At 53.7% G+C, this 23995-nt stretch overlaps 1 protein-coding gene across 6 annotated transcripts in view; it reads left to right on the top strand.

The window, feature by feature from the left end:
- IRF8 (interferon regulatory factor 8) overlaps positions 1-13976 on the top strand; it is a 93858-nt gene extending 79882 nt beyond the window's left edge. For 5 of the 6 annotated variants that reach the window (XM_060129654.1, XM_060129656.1, XM_060129653.1 and 2 more), the window contains exons 3-9: positions 1517-1700; positions 4147-4235; positions 5602-5707; positions 6799-6849; positions 11325-11711; positions 12304-12419; positions 12953-13976. In XM_060129654.1, the coding sequence (XP_059985637.1) occupies positions 1517-1700; positions 4147-4235; positions 5602-5707; positions 6799-6849; positions 11325-11711; positions 12304-12419; positions 12953-13129 (1110 nt within the window). In that variant the 3' untranslated portion in view covers positions 13130-13976. The remainder of the gene's footprint in view (positions 1-1516; positions 1701-4146; positions 4236-5601; positions 5708-6798; positions 6850-11324; positions 11712-12303; positions 12420-12952) is intronic. The other variant, XM_060129652.1, reaches the window with a different exon arrangement.
- The last annotated feature ends 10019 nt before the right edge of the window (positions 13977-23995 follow it).

Below are 23995 nucleotides of genomic sequence, written 5' to 3' on the forward strand. Positions count from 1 at the left end.
TTTATAAATTTTATTTATTTATTTATTTGGCTGCATTGGGTCTTTGTTGCTGCACGTGGGCTTTCTCTAGTTGCGGCGAGTGGGGGCTACTCTTCCTTGCGGTGCGCGGGCTTCTCATTGCGGTGGCTTCTCTTGTTGTGGAGCACGGGCTCTAGGCACACAGGCTTCAGTAGTAGTGGCTCGCGGCTCTAGAGCGCAGGCTCAGTAGTTGTGGCTCACGGGCTTAGTTGCTCTGCGACATGTGGGATCTTCCCGGACCAGGGCTTAAACCTGTGTCCCCTGTATTGGCAGGTGGATTCTTAACCACTGTACCATCAGGGAAGCTCTACCAGGACTATTTTAAATGGGAATCTGACTCAGGGTGTTATGGAGTTCCTGGCCACCTAAGTCAGAATCACTGGGATGTAGGCTAAAGATACGGGTTCCCAGACCTAACCCACAGGTACCCAAGGAGACTCTTGAGGGGCAGGGCCCAGGAATCGCATCTTAACGAGCTTCCCAGGGGATCGGTATATGCATTAAGCTTGGGAACACCTGCCTGCTGCTTGCTGAAGTAGAAATTCCTTGGGTTGGAAGTCAAAACAGCTGGTTTTTAATCCCAGACTGGGTCACCTTGGGGAAAGTCAGCTCTTAGAATTTCATTTTCCCCGGTGAGCATTGAGAATTCCCTCCAGATCTCCTGTTATTTTAGGCTGGAAGACATGTCTGATTTTGCCTGACACCAAACGTTAGTTTCACCTGACAGTAGTGACCCTCTGATTGGTGTGTCGGTATTCCAAATTTGAAATCTAAAAACTGTGCCCATCCACATGTTTTTAATTTTTTTTTAAATACTGCCCCATTTTACATTTTGACTTAAAGTTTCCAGCTTTGAATTTCTGGTCCTAGTTCAGATTCTAAGGTTTGGAGAGGTCAGAAAACAGAGCTGTAAAAAAAAACCCACAGAGAGCGAAAACATTTGTTTGCATTTTAAACAGTACCCTGGGGAGCGGTAGGGGAGAAGGGGGTGGGGAAGGTTAGAATGAACGCCAAAATGCAAAACAAAATTTCTGTTAAAAGTAGCAGGGCAGTGGATGACCACATTCAGGCTTCTTTGCAAATGTTCCCTTTTCGTGCTACGTTGTAGCTAGAGGTTGATTTGAAAAAGCAACAAATTGTTCTTTGTTTTGAACATTCGAGTGAAACCATGTGCAACTTCCTCTTTGCGCTGCTTGACCTCAGGCTCCTCCTGGCCCTCTGGTCCAGGGGAGGATTTGCAGGGGACAGATCCAAGATCCATGTGTGTGTGTCCTTGGGCCTGGGTTCGAGTTCCGGAACCCCCTCCCCCTGCCCCCACCCCCAACCTGGGTCTTTTCACTTCTGTCAGAGGAAGTGGTCTGATTGGGGTCCCTGAACCCTGAAATCCTTGACTGAGGACCTTCAGGAGGGCGAGCAGAGCAGGGCCTGCCCGCGGCCCCGGGTGTGCATGGTCCCGGGGCCAGCTGGGTACTTCATGTGTTTTCTTTCCTTCCTTCAGGCCTGGGCCGTTTTTAAAGGGAAGTTTAAGGAAGGGGACAAGGCCGAGCCGGCCACATGGAAGACGAGGTTACGCTGTGCTTTGAACAAGAGCCCGGATTTTGAGGAAGTGACAGACCGGTCCCAGCTGGACATTTCTGAACCGTATAAAGTTTACCGAATCGTCCCCGAGGAGGAGCAAAAATGTAAGTATCCTTTCTTTATGGGCACTTGGCCCAACGGAGGCCGCCTGGGTCTGGGGTTCGAGTCGCCGCCCACGGGGTCCAGCTAAACAAATAGTTGTCTCCTTTATGTCAGCAGAGGTTGAGGTCTCCTTCCGCTGACCTCACCCACAATCTGCCGACTGTGGCAGCTTCCAGTTGAGAGGCAGCGGACGGGAGGAAGGGGCGGGAGACGGGGTGGCAGCTGGCATTGCTGCTCGCTGACTGTTGGACCAGGAGCGAGTGCTGGGGCCTCCCTGGGGCTCAGCAACGGGCTTGGACGGGAGCAAGGCTCCCCGAACAGTGCCGATGAGGGATTCCTTTTGTTTTCTAGCAGCTCGCGGAGCAGGCTAGGAGAAAATAAGGTGGACAAAGGCGGGATGGCTGATGGGGGTTGAGGGCAGAGTTCTTGAATGAACTTGCAGGTGGAGCACTGTTGGCTTCATTGCTGGAGACGGGATATGCTTCTAGATATTAGATCCTGACTGTTGTTTGGGAACCCCCAGCTGTGATAATTCCTGAAGTCTCCTCCCGCTGTAAAATCCCAGGAAAGCAATTGTGAGGAGATTAAAGCAGAATAGCAAAAACCTGCCTCACATCCCCCCGTCCTGCTGTCCACGCTCTGCTCTGGTCAGACATCACTAATCGATCAGGATGTGTTGAGCTCAGATCGGGCCTCAGGCGTTTTCAAAGTGCTGTGCTCTGCAGCTGCTACAGATTAGAGCTGGCCCAGGAGATGAAACCTAATTACCACCCCTAGTTAAAACGTTCTTTCAACACGTTGACTTTCTTAGCCATTTGATGTAGCCGTTAGAATCTTAGCACAGCGTCCTTTCCTCGTAGCTGCTTAGTTAGTTGTCCAGTAATGCTGGGAAGAAAACAGAACCCTTGAAAACTGCCTAGGGCTGGGCAGGAATTCTGAGTTTCTGAGAGGGCTCTTCCCACCGCAGGGAGGTTGAAAATGTTGATACATAATTTTTAAAGTTAAAATCGTGACTCTCAGAAATAAATGGTGAGCCTGGGGTGGAGAGTTGTTGAACTCACTAACGAGGGCACCAGTGTGCTGTCACCCAAGACTGCTTCACAGAACATGCCACGCAGGTGTGCACGGTCAGCGAAAGGCAGAAGGCTGAGCCGAACCTGTGAGTGTCCTGCCCGGGCAGCACAACCATAGCTGGGGGCGCTTTTCTCTAGTGATCATTTGTAGCTTAGTTGTCTGTGAATTAACACCTAACTCTACTGAGTCTGAACCCTCATGGATAATCAGTAGGAAGTTAAACAAACTGACCTTCCCCGTGGAGAATCAGATGGCCCTTAGGGGGACACCTCTTAGCTAATACTCTCGGATGCTCTATTGCCATCTTACTTCCAGTTTGGGATAAATTTTTCATCATCGCCAAGTATAATAAATTGTGACTTGAAGGAATAGAGAAGTTTCTCTTAATCCTCCCACCCACAAGGTCAGCCAAGCTTGAACAGGCAGGCGACCCTGGCTTGTTTATAGCTCAGAGCGCAGCCAGCGTCACCTGCAGGCGTGGATGTTACAGAGCAGCGGTTCTCAGGGGGCAGAGAAGCTTTGCATTTGCATAATGCCTAGGTGGGCGCACTCTCCTCGGTACCTCAGGGCTTTGCTGGCTACTCTGGGGGTGCCCCACCTGCCCCCTGCTTCCCCCATCAGCAGCTTCTGAGTGATTTTTTCAAATCAAAATCAAATCAATATTCAGTCCGGATGAAACAGTGGGTCAGTTCTATAGATGATTGGGACTGATGAATTCCAGCAAACGAGTGTTTGTTGGTCATAATACATCTCACGTGGATAAATGTAATGTGGTGAGTTTCTGGTTGGGGAAGAGGCCTGAGAGGGGGGAAGAAACTAGCCGGGTCCGGAGTGCTTGTTGTGGGAACGCCCGTGTGCCTTTAGACGGTTCCCGCTGCAGGCGGGTTCCAGCCTGGGCACCCGCGGGCCCTTACGGTGCGCCGCGTGCGTGCACAGATGCACACATGTCTATTGGGAAAGGCCAAAATGAGGTTTCCTGCCCGTTAACTTTAAAAAAAAAAAAAGACTCCAACCTGCAAACACATTTTGCCGGGAAATCTTTGCCTGTCTTCGGATGCCCTAGCTGGTAACTCTAACCTCTGTCAGGTGTAGAGTAGATCAGACGTGAGTTCAACTTAGATCTCAGCAGATAGAAGGAAGAGACCAATGCTGCCTTGGTCCTCTGAGTGGACGCAGCAGCAGCCCGCTTCCCGCTGACCAGATGACTGAAGCAGCATGGGAGAAGGATTTCTCGGCCTTTCCCAAACCACTGAAGACGCGTATTGGCTTCCGTTTCCCTCAGCCTAGCCTTAAGAAAAAGCCTCTGACTGTGGCCTTGATGATGGTTGTGATGCCCCAGTGCCGGCTGTCATGTGTTTGTCCGTTTTTCCGTAGGCAAGTTAGGCGTGGTGGCCCCCAGTTGCATTAGTGAAGCCACAGAGATGGAGTGCGGTCGCTCCGAAATCGACGAGCTGATCAAGGAGGTGAGTGGGGGCAGCGTTTCCGGAGGTCCGGCCCCGACAGAAGCTGCGCGTGTTCGGTGGAGAGCAGCGGAGAGCGGCACCATCCCGAATGCTCCGTCGAGGCATCCGGGGCCTCGGGCTCTCGCTCGCTCAGGGGTGGGGCGTGAGGACCCGCCGTCCTCGCGAGGCCAGCCTCGGCCCGCCGGTCAGCCCCCTGCAACTTACAGCCTGTCCTTCATCCCGAGGGCTGGGGCCGAGCTGCCGGCTCTGCATCAGTGGAGTTCCCTCTAAACTTGTCATGTTTACACATGTTGAGTGGCACCATACATGCCCTTGCCTCTTCAGGCAGGCTGTCGTGAAAAAGTAAACGTTCTTTGCTGCTGGGGTTGTCGCCATGATACGCATTATCATACAGCTCTCGCGCTGGGGGGCTGCCTGTTTACTAACACGCACCTCTCAGTCCTTGATGGGTTGGAAAGCCATATAACCAGGCTTATTAGAATCGTACACAAGCTCATAGTTCATAGGCTATAAGTGAAGGCTTAATGGGGTCTCCTTAGGCAAAACACGTGGGTTTTTGAATACTAGTTTTAGCTACCTTTCGCTGCGTAGCTGTGTTTTTTTGCACGTTGCAAGGCCGACATTGCCTAGCTAAAATTATTCCGCACGGCCTTGCAAAAGGGGGTGTGGGTGCTCTCCAGATTCTTCTCAGCGCTCACATGGCAATAATAGAATCGCTGGGAGTGCTTTGAGGGAGAGAACGCAGATAACACAATGCAGCCTCCTCCGGGCTGCCCGGCTCTCCTGCAGATGGCAGCTGGTGAGTCTCTGGGTGGGCTCTGGCAGACACCCAGTGAATTCCTGGCTTCACTCCTTTCCAGTGATGTCCCGTTTTCCATACAAGGCTTTCCAGCCAGCTCAGCTAAGAGAGTGCGATACTTGCGTTGGCACGTGAGGATCACAGCGAGAGCAGGTTTCAGAACGTTTTCTAATTGGATTTGCCAGCCTCCTTTAAGGAATGGGGCAGAGGTGGAAAGTCTAGACGTGGCGTGTGGCGTGTGGAGTGAGATGGGCTGGAGCGCGGGAGACTGTGTCTGAGGTCACCGCGTGCTTCCCCAGGGCGTGAGGGCAGCTGCGTGACCTGGCCGTTCGGTTTTGCAATAGGCACTTCCATGGAAAAGGCCAGTGGACACAGGAGGGGCCCCGCAGAGGCCAGGGCTTCGGTCTCGTGGTTTGACCGCCCAGCCTGGTGGATTTATTGTCTTGGATCTTTCAAGATGCAAAGGGAAACTTTGCTTCATCTCGTGCGATAGAGATGACAGCGTGGTTTCAGTTAAGTCTGGAAACCCAGTGACAGCACCGCTCTCCTCTCTCGCCCCTGCCCCAGCCTCCCGTGGACGATTACATGGGGATGGTCAAAAGGAGCCCCTCCCCGCCCGAGGCCTGCAGGAGTCAGCTCCTCCCGGACTGGTGGATGCAGCAGCCCAGCGCAGGTGAGGGCGCCTCGCCCCCCCACCCCCAGAGGTGTTCCCATGGCTGCCGGCCTTCAGGCCTTCACTCCTTTCTGCTTGGGGTGGGTGGGCGGGGAAGCTACCGGGATCCCTATTTTCCTGAAGGTGACTGAGCCCAGAGAGCTGGCGTGGCTTCCGGGCCCAAGGGCACAGCCCGGCCACGCCTTCGCGCCCCACTTGCCACTGTCCCCTGGAGGCACAGTGTCCTTCCCGTAGGCGGTGGCGCGCCCCGCTGTGCCCCTGGGAAGGGTGGACGGAGGGGCGGGAGACCAGAGGGAAGATGCAGCGGGGCTCGTAGGTCCGTTAGGACAGTCTCGTGACGTGAGGACCCCTGAGAGCCAAGGATAGCCGAGGGCATCTGAGATGGGGAGAGCTTGGAGCCCTGGATTCGAATCCCATGCCAGGAAATTGCATATCTTATTCGAGCCTCAGTTTCCTTGACTATAAAATGGAGACACCGGGACCTGCCCCCCCGGGGTCGTGAGGACTAAGTGAGGCCTTCGCCCTTTTCTTAGCTTCTCATGCCCCCCGCCCCCGCTCCTTGAAACGACCCTCCCTCCGTGGGCACGAGCATCTTTGCCTCCTCCCTCGCCTCTTTGCCCCACTGTCCCCTGTGGGAGACCGGGAGGTGACAGCTGGCCTAGCGGCCTCAGAGTTGGCCAGGCAGCTGGGGGACAATGTCGCCCCAGGGCCCTGTGCTGCGGCAGCGCGACCGGGAACACTCGCTGGGCTCCGGGCTCCCCTCCAGGGCAAGGCCTGGGTGAGGGGCCGCAGTCCAGGGGTATTTCAGGAGCAGACCCTGGGGCGGGAAGGAAGTGTGGCCCCGTGGTGTCACGCCGACACACGATCAGAGGTCCCACAGCACGGGGGAAGGCTCCTCCCCCTGCCCGCCCGTCGGGTTGAGGTCTGGCTTTATGAAACAGGGGTCGCTGTGCCGGGAGGGAACACCCTGAATGCGGCGGAAGCCTGCGGCGGGGACTCAGGAGCACGCATGTGCGGCTCCTAAGGAGACTGGGTCCCCGCACACGGCTGGGGGTCTGGCTGGGTCTCACGCTGCTTTTGTCTCTCTCCAGCAGGCCTGCCGCTGGTGCCAGGGTACAGCACCTACGACGCGCACCACGCAGGTACGGAGGGGCTCGGGGCGGGCCGGGGGCGGGCCAGGCGAGCTCTCTGAACGAAGCTCTACGGACCCGTGGGGGCCCACGAGGGTTGCGGACGAGCGCGATCCAGTGTCGGCAGTTGGGAGTCCGATTCCTTCTCCCTGTTTGGCTTGGGAGCAAGCGGTGGTCTTCTTGGGCTTCTTCTTGGGTCGGACCAACAGATCCAGAGAGTTCTTTCTGGGTGTAATTATGCAGGAGGAAGAGGGTGGGCACAGACACGCTCGAGGCCCAGCTCTGTGTGACCCCAGGTGGAGTAACGGAACCGTTCGGAAGTTCAGGCGCCTCACCTATAAAGTAGGAACAACGGTGACAGCCCCCTCACCAGAGTGCTCTGAGGTTTTAACGGAGTGTTATTACAACTTTCTGGTAGGGACATAATTGGTCAGCGTTCCTGGGGTCAGTTTCCTTTACTGACATACCCTCTCCCACGCCCAAGCTTGTAGCGATAGGGATACTAATGACAATGATGGCGACGACAGGGTGACGGTGTTGATGACGACGGAGGTGGTGGTGATGGTGAAGATGGTGCTAGTTGGGTGCCAGGATCCGTGCTGAGACTTTCACGGTCTCATCTCAGTACGGCAGCACCTCTAGGTAGGTGCTGTTACTGTTCCCACTGCACAGGCTCAGAAACCCTGTGTCACGCAGCTCGTGGGCCGCCGAGCTGGGCCGTTCCGTCCGTGCCCCTGTCCCTCGCGGGCAGAGGTGGCCTGGGCCACACGGTTGTCTAGTTTTGCTGGGGATTCTGGAATTTACATTCAGGCTCATTGGTGGCATCTTCAGGGCAGAGGAAGGCGGTGTCTTCCCCAGTAGCTGCCCTGTTCTGTGAGAAGCGAGCGGCTTGACTCATCAAGGTGGACCACAGGACATTAGGGCTGCGGGCTTCGGGCCTCCTGGTGTAGCGGAGGAAACGGGGCTCAGGGAGCAGTGTCTCGACCAAGGCCCTCAGGGGACGGGTGTATTTGGGGGGGGGTGGAGCCAGGTCTCACCCAGGCCAGAAGATTATAAAGAAAACAATCCTCCTGTTCTTAGAGCTCTTATGCATTGCACGGCAGCCCTGCGAGCTGGGGGCTGTTAGAACTCCGTCTTCACAGAAGAGGAAACAAACAGGCTTAGAGGTTAAATTGCTGGCCCGAGGTCCCACAGCTGGGAAGAGGGGTGCAGGGCTCAAACCCAGGCATCTGGTGCGAGCCTGTTGTTGAGACCGCTTTATGCCTGGGTCACGGGGCCGTGGCCCAGGGAGTCTGCTGACTGATGCTTTCTGGGGGCAGAAGAGTAGCCGGGTACAGGGCTGCGGCATCTGGGTGAGCGAAGACAGTTTAGGGAGGAAGTTTCCCGGGTTGTTCCAGAGCTTCTCAGCACCCCACGTGTGAGGAGACTCACAGCCACTGCCTCATGCCGAGAAAGTGCTAAAACGTTCTTGTAGAAGTTGTGGACTTCGGTCCCTCTGTTTCGTTCACACACCCACCGCTAGGCGAATAAGCTGGCAAGGGCAGAGGCAGTGAGTGAAGCGGACGGGTGAAAGGCGCCAGGGAGCGGTAGGGAGTGTGGCAAAGTGGAACCCCATGCCCACCGCGCTGCCCTGTGGACTCGCAGACCCAGCCAGCCTTGCTTTCCCCGTTTACTGTAGAGAAACCAGAGGTCTGGATTTTTATGTGAAACATCCCATGTAAAACGCTGGCTACAGACACGTGTTGACAGCACCCCACCGTGCTGGCGGATCCACACGCGCCTCAGGCCGCCAGCGTGTGCTCTCGACTGTGTCGTTGAAGTGACCAGGGTCAAGGGCGTCGTCTGGAACTGTCAGAGTGGCAGGCAAGGAGCTGGCCTGCGGGGGAGGGCTGGGTCCAGGCCCCCAAATTAGCAGTCGCGTCGTTGGGGCGAGCGCCTTCACTTGTCTATGCCCCGGTTTGCTTACCTGGAAAATGGTGTCATTATGAATAGTCTCCATCTCAAGGGGTCGCTTTGAGGACTCAGTACGCTAATGGGTCCCCACCACTGGGCTCAGCACGGTACGGCTGTGAGACCAGGGATGGGACGTAACTTCAAGGGTCTCATCTACGCAGCTCGTCTTTTGTCCCGTCGTCCCAGTTTATTTAACCATCGCTTACACGGTGCTTACACGTGCCGGACACAAATGCGAGCCCGCGCTGTCCTCACAGCTGCCCGGCGGGGTGGGGCCGTCGTCTCCACTCTGCTGATGGGGAGACTGAGGCTCGGAGTGGTGGAGCCGGTGCCCGGGCCACCCAGCTGGGGCCAGGCGCCCAGGCTCCAGAGTCCGTGCCCCTGACATCTGTGCTGAGCCGCCAGCGTGGTCAGACTGTCCCCCAGCAGGGCTGTCCTCGGTGGGCGAGTGGCTAAACCGGGCGCAGGACGGGGTTGCCGTGCGGCTCTTAGATCCGCAGGAAGGCTGGCCTGCGCTCCCCGGTGGCCGGGCTGAGGCGCTTCTCCGCCGGGGCCTCCACCGCTCGGCTGGAGCGGCCGCGTGTCCCCGCTCAGGCCTTGCCAGCCCGCGCCGCCCCTCCGCAGGGGCCATTTGCACAGCCCTCCTGGGCCTGTCTGGAGCACCTGTGCGGCAGCCGTTCACACGGCCCAGAGGCGCTGGCTTGAGATAAGGCCTGGGCGATGACAGGGCAAAGGGGCAGAGCGGTGACAGAGTCAATCTGGAGCATTTCATCCATTTGGGACAAAGGTCAGAATTGCTCTGGAGCGTGGGGAGCGGAGCGCGGAGCATTAGGTGGTGCAGACACGGCACGTGGGGAGGGTGGTGAGCGGGGGACGAGACGCGGGCTGGGATGCGGGTGCTGCTGAGCCCCCCCGGGCCTCAGTTTCCCCAAATGTCAAGTAAAGGCGTTGGACTGGACCACCTGAAGCCCTGACCCACAACCCCGCATGATTCGGGAACGCCGCTGAACTCCGACGTGGGAGGAAACGGAGCCCGGGGCATGGAGCAGGGAGCTGTGCCGTTTGAGCGGAGCCCAGCGGGCGGGTCCGAGGAATCAGGAGTGCACGGCCGCGTTAACCCAGGCCAGGCGGGCTGCTCGCGGGGCCGCCCCTGACAGTGGGGCAGGTGGTGCGCTGCACAGCTCTCTGGGGCACCACGGAGTTGGGCCGCTCACAGCCTGTGTGGCTCCAGGGGCAGCCCTCGGCGGGTCCGGGGCACTCGGAAGGTGCCCTGAACTCAGCAGGCTCATTGGTGGTGTGTGTGCTTCTTGTAGCTTGAGGTAGTAAGATGCGGCTCCCTCTGGGGGTGTCCCTGGACTGCCTGTTGTCTGCACTCTCACCTTAGTTTACAGGTTCCCAAACAAACGGTGGTCACGTGAGCCCCGCCTTCGCAGTTGGTTTTCACATCTGGGTACCGCCTGGACTATTATTAATGTCTGACTTTTCTCTAAGTTTCACTTTTAAAAAATGAAGTTTAATTTAAATGGGGACCATCTGTCATGGCCTGTACAGGTGGAACCAGTGCCACTTGCTGTAAGTAGGAACTCGGCGGCCAAAGCAAAGCCAGTGGCAACCGGACACACTGTTCAGAAATCCTGGCCGTTATGTTACCCCCCACCCAAGGCTCAGAGGCTCAGGTTCTCTGCCTCGTTTGAAAGGGAGGTTGTCAGAATTACGTGTTAAGGGTCCATCGGCACCAAACTAGGGCTTTCTTTGATCAGAGATTGAGAGAATATTGAAAATGGAATAACCTCTTCATTTATGTAATGCTGTCTCCCCCCGCCCCCCAGTCATCTTACGTGTGGCACATTTTGGGAAACGTTGCCTTAATTTGAGAACTTTTCAGACTTCTTCCTGAGAACAGGTTTGGAGGAAAGGTTTTGGAGAGCTTCTTAACTGGAAATTCAGGGAACCCCAAGGCGACTGTGAATTTGTCAGGAAAAAGGTGACATCTTTGTTTTCACTAACCTGGAAATCAGATCTAGCATTTCCTTCCCTTATGAACGGAGGCAGTACTGTGTGTGTGTGTGTGTTTGCGTGTGCACATATATGTACATTCATATACGTGCATGGGTATATATGTCTGTATACATCTAGTGTAAATCGTATGCTGTGTACGTGATAGTGGTAGAGCAGGGCCTGTGAGACGGAGTTATTTTCCGAAGAATTTAAGTTGTCACAACATCGTTTCCCCTCAACCGTGACTTGTAAATTAGAGACCATCCCCAGAGGGAGGGAGGACCCGCCAGCAATTTTTACTATTTTTTGAATCACTGGCTTCCTCAGTGATTCTGTGTATTTATTCATGCCTATGAAAACATCATTTCTAGAAGGGGTGCGTGAACTTCCCCGGAATGCCGGAGACTCCCAGGGTTGAGCCGCCCCCCCCCCGGGAGAAAGGCAGGCCGCGGCCATGCTGGTACAGAAGGGACCGCGGCCCCTGCTCCCGCGGCCCCTGCTCCCGCGGCCCCTGACCTGTTCCCGCCTCCCCACAGCCTTCTCCCAGATGGTCATCAGCTTCTACTACGGGGGCAAGCTGATGGGCCAGACCACCACCACGTGCCCCGAGGGCTGCCGCCTGTCCCTGGGCCAGCCCGGCCTGCCCGGCGGCAAGCTGTGTGGGCCCGAGGGCCTGGAGCTGGTGCGCTTCCCGCCGGCCGACGCCATCCCCAGTGAGCGGCAGCGGCAGGTGACGCGGAAGCTGTTCGGGCACCTGGAGCGCGGCGTCCTCCTGCACAGCAGCCGGCAGGGCGTGCTGGTCAAGCGGCAGTGCCAGGGCCGCGTGTTCTACAGCGGCAACGCCGCGGCGGGCAGGGGCGGCCCCAACAAGCTGGAGCGCGACGAGGTGGTCAAGGTCTTCGACACCAGCCAGTTCTTCCGAGGTCAGTCCCGACCCGCCTCCCTCCCACCTGTGCGTCCAGGGGTGGCCCGCGGAGGAGAGGCCCCTCCCTGCCTGACTCCCGGCGTCTAGAGGGGGTGCCCGCAGAGGGGGCGCCTGTGCGGTTCTTTCCCTGTGCAGCTGTCGGAGGATTAAGGAACTTAGCGCCTTGCCACGTCGTTGGGGGCTGTCCCCGGGCCCTGGGAGCTGGTTACTGACACAGAGTCTCAGGCCCCAGCTCGGGCCTGCGCGGTCCGAATCTGCAGCTTGGCAAGGTCCCCGGGCAGCCGTGTCCACGTCCTGAGAGAGTGACCTTGTGCACGCCCGCACGGGAGTGCTGCCCGAGGCTGCCGTCATCCTGGGAGGCGTGTGGCTAGGATCCCACGCCCGCGAGTTCCTCCTGGAAGGTCGGGACGTGTGAAATCAGTCACTCTGGTCCCCTGAGGCTGCTGGCCAGAGAACTCCCGGGGGCTTTCTGTAGAAGGGGCCCCGCGAAGGGGGACGAGCTCAGGTGCGGAAGCCCTGAGTCCACCTGGCCCAGGGGGTCGCGAGGCCGGGATTCGCCAACACCTTGCCCTGCGCTGGTGTCCCTGCAGAGCTGCAGCAGTTCTACAACAGCCAGAGCCGGCTTCCCGACAGCAGGGTGGTGCTGTGCTTCGGAGAGGAGTTTCCAGATATGACCCCGTTGCGCTCCAAGCTCATTCTCGTGCAGGTGAGAACCGGCGGCTTCAGGGCTCGCGTCCAGACCTTGCAGCCTGCACGTCTGGCTGGGGACCAGGCAGCAGGGCCCGGGGTTGGGGGGGGGCTCCACCCGCGTGCAGGCTTGGACGAGCGCTTCGGGTGGGGGAAGGAGACGCTTTCTTTTCACCCCTGAACTATCTTCTCATGTTCCAGGACTCTCAGAGTCCACGTTGTTTCCCCTCCTTTTGTTTAGGTCGTTAAAACTCAAAACCTCCTTTTCAGAAGGAGTCGCCCCTGTTCAGTTGTCTTAAGGTCTAAGTTGACAGATTAGCACTTTGCCAGCCCTTGTTTAACTCTAGTCAAAGAAATGAACTCTAACTGGTGCAATTCTGGACCCTGGCTCGCCAGACTGGAGCACTGCGGGGAGAGTATACAGAGGACTGCTTGCTCACTCATCCACTGGCGGCCTGGAGGTTCTGATGGATGGCTCCAGCCCGGGGTAATCAGAGAGGCCCACCTCCCTCCCCACCTCCATCCCTGACCTTGTGGTGCATGTCCCTCCAGGTCGAGCAGCTCTACGTCCGACAGCTGGTGGAAGAGGCTGGGAAGAGCTGCAGCGCCGGCTCCATGATGCAGGCTCCCGAGGAGCCCCTGCCAGACCAGGTCTTCCGCATGTTTCCAGATATTTGCGCCTCACACCAGAGACCTTTTTTCAGAGAAAACCAACAGATCACAGTTTAAGTCTCTCTCTTGGGCACCCCGCCCCGCCCACATCTAGAATTTCATTATTACAATTACTGTCGTAATTATTTAAGGATGTGGATCCCTCTGACCTGGGGTGGAAGGCTTTACCCCTGCTCTTCATTTAGTAAGGGCGTCCTCTGAGGACTTGACAGGGAAACAGAGCCGTGCCCCACTTCTGCCGTTCAGGTGTAAGCGTCGAAACTCGCACCAGACGCTCTGGAGGCTGTAACGATAACTTGTGATTAAAACATTTATTTCCTGCATTTTCCCCTAATTACCATTAGTTGCTATGATTCTTTCAGTATTTGGGGATACTTGATATTTCCAAAGACCTGGCATTCAATTTTATTAGCAAATAGCTGTTTCCAGAACAGAAATCTGGAGTAGAAGATCAGTTTAACTTTGGTTAGAGCTATAGAGTTATCATTTCATATGCTTGATTCAGTGAAGTGTCTTCTTTTAAGCATGTTAATAAGATTTAAAGACACCTGGATACCGGCCTTCCTTTAATAAGTGAAAGCACAACGCTTGGGTTTTTAGAAGAACGCATCGTCTTCCTAGAATTTGGTGCCAGGAGAGCATTTCCATTGCCAGGTGAACTGGTGTGTTTTCATCTTCAGACAATGAAAACTTTCCTTTGGGGCCTTTGTTGCCAGGAAGCTTAGAGCTAAGTTTATTTTTTCATTTCTGTAATTAAATCATCTGACATACCTCTCTCTTCTTCATTCTAAATGGTTTTCACCTGTTTTTAAAATATTTGTACTTTTAATGGCCCTTTTTGAGTTAATTGTCCTATTGTAAACTGCCTTGAATCTTTTTTTTTATAAAGTGGGCAGGATGTAAACCACGAGTTCAAAAAATAATTGTGGATGGCACCAGCTTTTTGATCGTGGCTTCGATTCAGTCAACCCATTCGTGGGCCTGCGATGTGGAACGTGGGAGGGCAGCCGGAGTCGACTGGGGAACACGGGGTGAGATATGTCAGCTTCTCACCACTACGCTGGTCCCCTAGCCCCAGTACTCCTTGCAGTCAAAGATGACCCCACTCAGTGTGGAGAAAAGGGAACCCTCCTACACTGCCAATTGGGGGGAATGTAAGTTGGTGCAGCCACTATGGAGAACAGTATGGAGGTTCCTTAAAAAACTAAAAATAGACTCACCATATGATCCTGCACTCCCACTCCTGGGCATATATCCAGTCAAAATAATAATTCGAACAGATCCCTGCACCCCTATGTTCATAGCAGCACTACTCACAGTAGCCAACACGTGGAAGTGACCTAAATGTCCATCAACAGAGGGAATGGATAAAGAAGGTGTGGTACATATACACAGTGGAACACTACTCAGCCATAAAAAAAGAATGAAATGATGCCATTTGAAGCGACATGGCTGGACCTAGAGATTATCACACTAAATGAAGTTAGAGAAAGACAAATACAGTATGATATCACGTGTATGTGGCATCTAAGATACAACACAAACGAACCTATCTGAAAAAGAAACAGATTCACGGAACAGAACTTGCGGTTGCCAAGGGGGTGGCTGGGGGAGGGATGGATTGGGAGTTTGGGATTAGCGGGTGGAAACTATTATATACAGAATGGATACACAAAAGATCCTACTGTACAGCACAGGGAACTATATTCAAAATCCTGTGATAAACCATAGTGGAGAAAAACATGAAAAAATATATAACTGAATTGCTGTGCTGTACAGCGGAAATTAGAACAACATTGTAAATCAACTATACGTCAATAAAATTTCTAAAAATTGTGGTAAAATACACATAAAATTTTTAAAAAATGACCCCACTGCACACCAAATTCTACCCTTCAACATAGTGGGATTCCAACAGAGAAGTCCCAGTTTTAGCCCTGGAAGAACTTACCCTATTTACTAGCAAATAACATGCATCTACTCCCCCCAAAAATATATCCACATATTTACCCTCAATCATGATACTAATCAAAAGCCAGATAGGAGCCTGAAAACAGTGGCTTGCTTGGCTTTCTGGTTCACAATATCGCACTAACCTTCCAACGTGCAGGATAATGTATCTCTACAACCACTTAAAATCACTTTCGTAATTACAGAGCACTTGATACCAATGGCATTTTTCACAGAACTAGAACAAAGAATTTTAAAATTTGTATGGAAACACAAAAGACCCCAAACAGCCAAAGCAATCTTAAGAAAGAAAAACTGAGCTGGAGGAATCTGGCTCCCTGACTTCAGACTATACTACAAAGCTACAGTAATCAAGTCAGTATGGTACTGGCACAAAAACAGAAACACAGATCAATGGAACAGGATACAGAGTCCATAGATAAACCCACGCACCTATGATCAACTAATCTATGACAAAGGCAGCAAGAATATAAAATGGAGAAAATACAGTCTCTTCAATAAGTGGTTAAAATCAATCAATCGCTAAGAAAAAAAAGGGGTGCTGGGGAAACTGGACAACTGCATGTAAGAGAATGAAATTAGAACACTGTAACACCAAACACAAAAATAAACTCCAAAGACCTAAAATGTAAGACTGGATAGTCTAAAACTCTTAGACGAAAACACAGACATAACACTCTGTTATAAATCACAGAATATCTTTTTTGATCCACCTCCTAGAGTAATGAAAATAAAAACAAAAAATAAACAAATGGGACCTAATTAAACTTAAAAGCTTTTGCACAGCAAAAGAAACCATAAACAAAGTGAAAAGACAACCCAGAGAACGGGAGAAAATTTTTGCAAACAAAGTGACCGACAAGGGATTAATCTCCAAAATATACAAACAGCTCATGCAGCTCAGTATCAGAAAAACAACAAAATCCCAATAAAAAAATGGGCAGCAGATCTAAATAGACATTTCCCCAAAGAAGACATACAGATGGCCAAAAGGCACATGAAAAGATGCTCAACATCACTAATTATTAGAGAAATGCAAATCAAAACTACAATGAGTTACCACCTCACACCAGTCAGAATGGCCATCGTTAAAAAGTCCACAAACAATAAATGCTGGAGAGGGCGTGGAGAAAAGGGAACCCTCCTACACTGTTGGTGGGAAGGTAAATTGGTGCAGCCACTATGGAGAACACAATGGAGGTTCATTAAAAAACTAAAAATAGAATTACCATATGACCCAGCAATCCCACTCCTGGGCATACATCCAGACAAAACCATAATTCGAAAAGATACATGTACCCCCGATGTTCACTGCAGCACTATTTACAATAGCCAAGACGTGGAAGCAACCTAAGTGTCCCCCGACAGGAACGGATAAAGAAGGTGTGGTACATACATACAGTGGAACACAGCCATAAAAAAGAATGAAATAATGCCATTTGCAGCAACATGGCTGGACCTAGAGATTATCACACTAAGTGAAGTTAGAGAAAGACAACTATTTACCATATGATATCACTTATATAGGGACTCTAGTAACAAATGATACAGATGAACTTATTTACAAAACAGAAGCAGACTCATGGGTATCGCAGTCAAGTTTCTGGTTACCAAAGGGGAAACATGGGGGGAAGTGATACATTAGGAGATTGGGATTAACATATACACACTACTATATATAAAATAGATAACCAACAAGGACCTACTGTACAGCACAGGGAACTCTACTCAATATTCTGTGATAACCTATATGAGAAAAGAATCTGGAAAAGAATGGACATATGCATATGTACAACTGATTCACTGTGCTGTACACCTGAAACTAACACAACATTTTAAATGAACGATACTCCAATAATAATTATTTAAAAAATAAATAAATAAGCACTTGGACATTTTTTCTAAAAAACAAACGTATTTTGCTAGATGGGTGGACCCAGGGGCAGGCCAGGATTGGACAGGCACGGCGTGGTTGAGGACCTGCAGGCTCGCCACTGCTCGGTGTCACAGAGCCTGTGGGTCTGGCCGAGTCGATCCCACAGTCAGTGTAGACACGGGGCAGGTTTGGGGTGGGGGCATTGGTGACGGTCCATTTGCTTCCCATCCACTCTCTCCAGGGTGGGGAGGAGAATTTTCTCTTCGTTCTTCTTTCTCCCAGCCTGGGTCACCACCATCCCGGACTCGGAATCCCACGAGGAAAAGGCAAGGAGGGGCCTCACCTGTCAACCCTTGTTTTGAGAAGTGAGAGAAGTTGGGGTTTGAGGACATGATTGCCCCAGCTCAGCCAACCCGGTGGCCTTGTGAGAGTCCCCAGTAAAAAATCTGAAAAGTCGAAGAATGCCGTTTTATTCTTCCTGTTGCCATTTGTACGAAGGTGATGGAGGTGTGGCGTGAGCGAGATTCCATCATAGGTTCTTCAGACGTGCTGGAATTCACATGAGAATACAGGAAAACTCCAGGAGGAGTGGCTTCTCCTCTTGGGCCAACAAAGCCGGCATTACATTTGTAAGGATAATAGACCTGTTTTCTGAAGTTCTGTCAGATAAAAATAGGCTTTAGTCTCTGCTCAGATGACTGTCAGAGCAGACATCTTTAATATGCCGAATTAATATTTACTTTTGCATCCATTTAAAAAGTTTATTGATCTTTATTAAAATAAAGTGCTTTTTAAAAAGCTGCTGTGTTGTTTTTTTTTTAAGTCATTGTCAAATCTTTTATCATTTTCATCAGATTCTAGATTCTTCAAAGGGGGGATTGCAAAACGATATTATTGCACTGTGATTTAAAAAAAAAAAACATTGACTTATTTATTTGTCTGTGCCGGGTCTTAGCTGCAGCACGCGGGATCTAGTTCCCTGACCAGGGATCAAACCCAGGCCCCCTGCATTGGGGAGCGTGGAGTCTTACCCACTGGACCACCAGGAAGTCCCTGCACTGATTTTTCAGGATTTTTTTGCTTGTTTTTTTACTAATCCTCAGAACAGTAGCAGAAAGGTCTGGAGACTTACAGACCGTACAGAACTTCTTGGAGAAAATGTGGTGTGGGCACACCATGTTTTTACGAACTCTGAGGGTTTTCTCATGCTTGACTTTCCGTGAGCTGACTGGAGCGTATGCAGGGGTGTGGAGAAGGGAGGAGGCTGGCCCTGAGCACCGTCCTGGGAGCTGCTGGAAATGACCTGTTGGAGAGCCACCCATGATGGGGGAGTGCTTTCTTCCACTCACTCACACGCCCACTGTGCTGGTCCTGGGGATACAGTGGGGACACGGGGGGCCTAGTCCAGCCATCATGGAGATGTCCTCATGGGACGTGCCCACTGAACCACCCAGGGCAGACTGATGGATGGCAGGGCAGAGACAAGCTACCCGACACACTGTCTGCAAGGCCACGGGCCTACTCCCTCTGGCTCGGGCGAGCCCAGCGGGATGGGACGGTTCTTACTCTCAGCTTACAGATGAGGAGTCCTAGGCACAGGGCCATGCGTGGCTGCCGCTGGGCCCTTTGTGTCCTGGGGGCCCAGCTCTTGATGCATTGCTTCAGCTGGCCGGCCGGCCGGCCGACAGCCTGGGAGAGGCAGTGGGCAGGCAAATGGCTGGCTCTCTCGGAAGCGGGTCGCGTCGTTCCTGCACGCCACAGCCCGGGCCGTGTTTACGAGCAAGTCCTCTTCTGTCCTGCGGATTCAGGGCCACACGTGGATACTCGATAAAGTCTGCTTCTCCCCGGAGTTCGAGACCCTGAGGCAGACAGTTGACAAATCCTTCCCACTCGAGTTCTTGCAGGAACCTCGGAGAGACAGGCGGGGAGCCGCAAGGGCTTTCATTTGCGGAGGAGGGAATTCAAGGACGAGATGCTTCAGTATGAACCGGGGCGTCTAGAAAACATTGCTAAGGTCCTAGTTGTGAACTAAGTTTTGAGATGTTGACCCCTCTGGACAGTTGGCTTCTGGGACCTTGAAAGGCAGCTCGTGGGAATGGGCTGATGAGACGTTCGGGGAAACAAGGAGACTTCACTCTTTGTGCTTTAAAATCATCAACAAAATTAAGATATTTTAACACTCACTTTGTGGGTGACTGCCACTTGGCATACTAACTTGCAAAATCCCTCTGTGATGCAAAAAAAAATTTTAAGTAATTTTTATTGGAGTATAGTTGCTTTACAATGTTGTGTTAGTTTCTGACGTACAGCAAAACGAAACAGCTATACATATATATATATATCCCCTTTTTCGGATGTCCTTCCCATTTAGGTCACCACAGAGCACTGAGTAGAGCTCCCTGTGCTCTGCAGTAGGTTCTCATTAGCTAGCTATTTTATACGTAGTATCAATAGTGTGTATATGTCAATCCCGGTCTCCCAGTTCTTCCCACCCACACCCCACCCCGGGATGCAAGATGTTTGTTTTCCTCTGTAACGTTCAGATGGATTAATGAGATGATGGACCCCGGGATAAGCGTCCACAGGATCTGCTGGGCCCAGGGAAACCTCCTGAAGCCTGGAGAATCCTCCTGAAAGGGACAGACTGGGCAGGCATCCCTGTGTGCTACCGGGACGGTTTCTCTCCACAAAGAAGCAATTGTGGGAACCAGGAAGAAATTGTTTGTGTGAGTGATTCAGACCCTCCGTGATAGAAAGTTTTGCAACTCAACTACTCAGAAATACTTAGAAGTTCTTGCTAAAGAATGATCTATAACTAATGACTGTAATTTTAACAGCTCAGTGGGTTGAGAGTCAGGGAGGTGGTGTCTCAGTGGAAAGTCTGGCTGCGTTTACCACAAGTGGGAGAGCAGCAGCAAATGTCTCAGCCCACTCACAGCCGGTATCTTCCTCTCGGACACGTGCACTGTTCACTGGCATTTTAAAAGTTCACTCTCAAGGCAAGAAAGTCGTTTCATCCAGTGTTTCTTTAATTTACGTGCTCCGATATCACGCCTCGCAGTGTGTCTAGGAGGTGGGGCCTCATCCAAGTCAAAAACCTCAGGCATCGGGAGGAAAGCGTGCGTTTTCCTTCCTGTTCTGGTTGGGCTGCCGCCTTCAGACTCGACGGAGTCGGCCCCGCATGGCGACGGCTCCACGCATCTCTTTCTGTGTAACAAGCGACCCACAGACTTGTTGGTATCAAGGACATTTTATTTTGCTCACAGATTTCGTGGGTCAGGATTAAGACAGGGTACGATGGTGTCCATAGCGTCTGGGGTCTTAGCTGGGAAGACTCGAACAGCTGAGGGTGGCGTGAGTGCCTGGGGTGGCATCACCTGCAGGCTTTGCATCTACGTCCTGTGTGGGCATGGAGAGGGCTGGAGGGCTGGGTACAGCCACGACTCTCCCCTGGAACGTGCTCTCTCCGGGCAGGTCGGGCTTCCTCCCAGCATGGCAGCCCCCAGGCCGTCCAGTGGACACCGGGGAAGCTGAATGGCTTTTTATGACCCAGCCTCAGACACCATCTGGCATCACTTCTGCCACCTCTATTGGTCAGAGCAGTCACAAGGCTGTCCAAATTCAGGGGGATGGGCAGAGCCCCACCTCCTGATGACAGGAGTGTCAAGGAACATGCAGTCATATTTGGAGCCCAGAAGCATCTTCTCCTTTGCTGCTCATCCCACTTTTTTTTTTTTCTAAATCTTCTGCCCTTGCCCTGGAAGCCCTGGCTCCTTTCTGCCCTGATTCCTTGACTTTCCTCACTCCGACTCGGGAGCACGACAGGGTCGCGTACCTTCTTCTGAACGTAGCCCTTCTCTCGTGTGATCGGGTTCACACACCTCTCAACGGACCTACCTCACGGTTCTCAACCCACGGCGCTAGGGCATTTGAGCTACCGTGCAACTACACGTGGCTGCAGAGCTGTTACGTCAGGAGGGGCATTTCTCAGGCTGAGCCCTACGGTTCCTGGCTGTTTAAGGGACACCCACGTACATCAAGCGTCCAGTACATGTAGTTGTTCCCTCCTGCACCTTTGTATTAAACTGTAAGGACCAGACGGTGTTAGAAAGAATAGAGAATCTTGAAAATAAGAATCTCTCAGAGAAACACAAGAGGGAGAGACTCCGGCTGTTTTCTTGAAGAGCTTTTGGGGGAAAAAAATCACAGTGCACTTAGCAGACCAAGATGTTATCTCTCCATTCAGCATTTCCCTTCCTGCAGCATCTGCAGAGCCCTTTCTTCTGACCTCCTCCCGGCTCCTATGTCTGAAACACGCATTGAGCAATCAGGCCAGTTAGAAATCCTGAGCCCAGAAATAAAGAGACTGTTGCTTTGGTGTCCCTGCACGTTTGCTCCAGGTCCCGACGGAGGCAGAGGGCGATGTGTGGAGGAAGCAGATGGCCTGGTCTACTGTACATTGCAGAACATTTCAACTGCAAGGCTGGCGCCGGCTGTTGCATCACTGGGTCAGACAGGGCCACGGCACAGAGGCGGGGAGCCCTGGGGGCTGACCGCTGGGCGGCAGGCTCAGTTGTCCGAAGGCAGGCGTCGACGGGGGCGGGGGTGGAGCTGAAGCTGGCAGAGGAGAAGAGAAAGGGGGGAAAAGTGCCTGAATTCTTACCCAGGTCCAGTACGGGCCGATGCAAGGGGCACATCTATGATCCGTGAAGTCAGCTAGACCTGGGTTCAAAGCCTGAGTCCGCTGCTGATGAGCTGTGAGACACTGGGGGGAGGGCTTTCCTTCCCTCAATTTCAGTGTCCTCGGCTATAAATTTCCCATCATTCCTACCTCATGTGGACGCTGTGAGGATTCACTGCCCTGACCTCGTGGGGTTGCTGTGAGGATTCACTGAGGTCTTTTATGGCAGGTGACGTGGGCAGCAGTTGGGGACCCTGCTTTGGGGGTGTGGAATCAAACAGAAGGAGCCGAGAGTTTCCAGAGGGCCTGTCCACGGAGGTGGGGCAACTCTGAGTGAGGACCCACGTGGGCACCCAGCATTCTAAGCTCGTCATGCTGGATGTCTTCCGTGGTCCCCAGTGTCCGCCCTGCTCGGTCTCTGGAAGGCTGACCGCCACAGACCACTAACGGCTTCCCTACCCTCTGGCCTCCGGCCGAGCTCAGCCAGTGGGAGCCCCAGCAGGAGATCAGAGGAAGGAAGGTGGCATTAGTGTGGGTGAAGCAGGGGCCACGTCTGTCTTGCCTGTTACTAAGTCTCCAGCATATAGTATGTGCTCAAAACAAGAGTTCCCGATGCAGGAGCAAACGCTCAGGGCGCCACAGGAACGGGGCTGAACGTGCCTCCCAGATCTAAGGCACTGCGTGCCCCACGTGCGGGGCGGAACACGGGCCCGTGGGCTCAGAGGATGGGAGCAGAGGGCGACTCTGGGGGACTGGTGGAGCCCTGACGGAGGAGCAAGATGGGGGGGCCCGTGGGGAGGCACCTCGGGCTGGGGCCTGGAGCCTGGACTCAGAGTGGGTGGGAGATGGGGGCCCAACGGAGGGTGTCTGGAGGCAAACCAGGGCCTTTGTGTGGCCAGAGGGAGAACAAGAGACTCCAGACGGCCGCCCCTGCCTGGCCCAGCCCAGCTGCGAGGCTTTACTCAAGACGCGCCTGCTTTCCGGAAGTGTCGGGACAAGGTGTGGGACGCGGCCGTTCCGAAACTCAAGGTAATTCTCTCAACTGTGCCTTCCGTTTCCTGATCGTGAAGTGAGCTGGGATCACTTCCCTCCTTCTCAGACGTGAAGAGCTGCTGGCATCGGAAGTGATCGGTGACGGCCCCCTGGAGCCGCCGCCCACAGCCCGGGGTGCTGTGCCCCACCGCTAGCCACGCCTGATGGCGTGACCTCTCTAACCCCAAGTTTCCTCGTCTGGCAAATGGGTGCGAAGCCACAGTGAGTTGTTTTGTGGAAGGGCCTTGGACGCTGCAGAGTAAGTGGGGGGCTGCGCCCTCACTGCCTGGGCTCGGCTGGGCCCGCCCGGTGCCCGTCAGTGCCCTCCTCTCCCCTGCTGGGGGCAGGGTGTCAGAAGAACAGCATTGTCCTGACTTTCAGGGTAACCGCTGCCCTCCTTTTCTTTACACTTCTACCCCCAGTAGCCCCTCAACACGCTCCTATTTGGGGATGTTCCACAAGACAACTGTACGTTTGAAACCTCCACGTCTGGCTTCACTCACCCACCTTCAGGCGGGGAGTGTCACCAACTGCCGTGCGTTTGTTCCAAGGCGGTGTCGCGTCCGCGTGTGACAGTCATGACTGTTCCCTTCTTCCGTGGATGGGGCGCTGGCTTTGTCTCCAGTTTGGGGCCCCTGCACCGAGGTGTGGTACCCGCGCCCCGCTCAGGTTTCCGAGTCGCGGGCGCGCGTGGCTGGCTTGGCCGCCCTCCCGCTGAAGCGCGAGCGTTCCCGATGCTCCGTGTCCCCACCAACACGTGGCGCTTTCAGTCGTTCGTGTTGCGGCCATTCGGGTGGTGCTGTGATGCCTCTGTCTGCCGTCGCCGGCATCTCTCTCGTGGCTAACGGGATTGGGCTCCTTGTCGTCGGTTTAGCAGGCAGTGAAGGGCCGTTAGTTTGAGCTGTTGCCCACTTTGTCATCGGGCTGTCTTTCCTCCTGGTCTCTGGGTGGGAGCCCACGCCCGTTCTGCGGAGCTGCCACTGGCTCTGAGTGGTTGGGGCCCCCGCTCAGCCCAGGTGTGCTCTCCGGGTAAGTACAAGCCGGGGGCGAACCCAGCGGAAGCTCTGAAGCCGCGAGACGACGCAGGTGCCGCCGAGGGCGCAGAGGGGACTCGCCAGGGCACGAGCTCGCTCTGGCGTTTATGCTGGCTCCTCCTCCAGGTCTTCGAGGCTCCTGGCACCTCTGACGCCAGCCCTGGGCTCCTCTCCACGTCTGCCCGTTGTTGCCCCCCCGGACCGGGCGTCCAGTCAGCTTCAAGCGCAGGCTCCTACCGTCCCCCCAGCTGGCTGCGATCTCAGCCCAGCTTTGTCTGTTGCCCACATCACAGGCCCCTGTGTCTGGCGCGGCAGTGAGTGTCCACAGA

This window comes from Lagenorhynchus albirostris, chromosome 19 (assembly GCF_949774975.1).
Source record: "Lagenorhynchus albirostris chromosome 19, mLagAlb1.1, whole genome shotgun sequence".
In the NCBI taxonomy this organism is placed as follows: Eukaryota; Metazoa; Chordata; class Mammalia; order Artiodactyla; family Delphinidae; genus Lagenorhynchus; species Lagenorhynchus albirostris.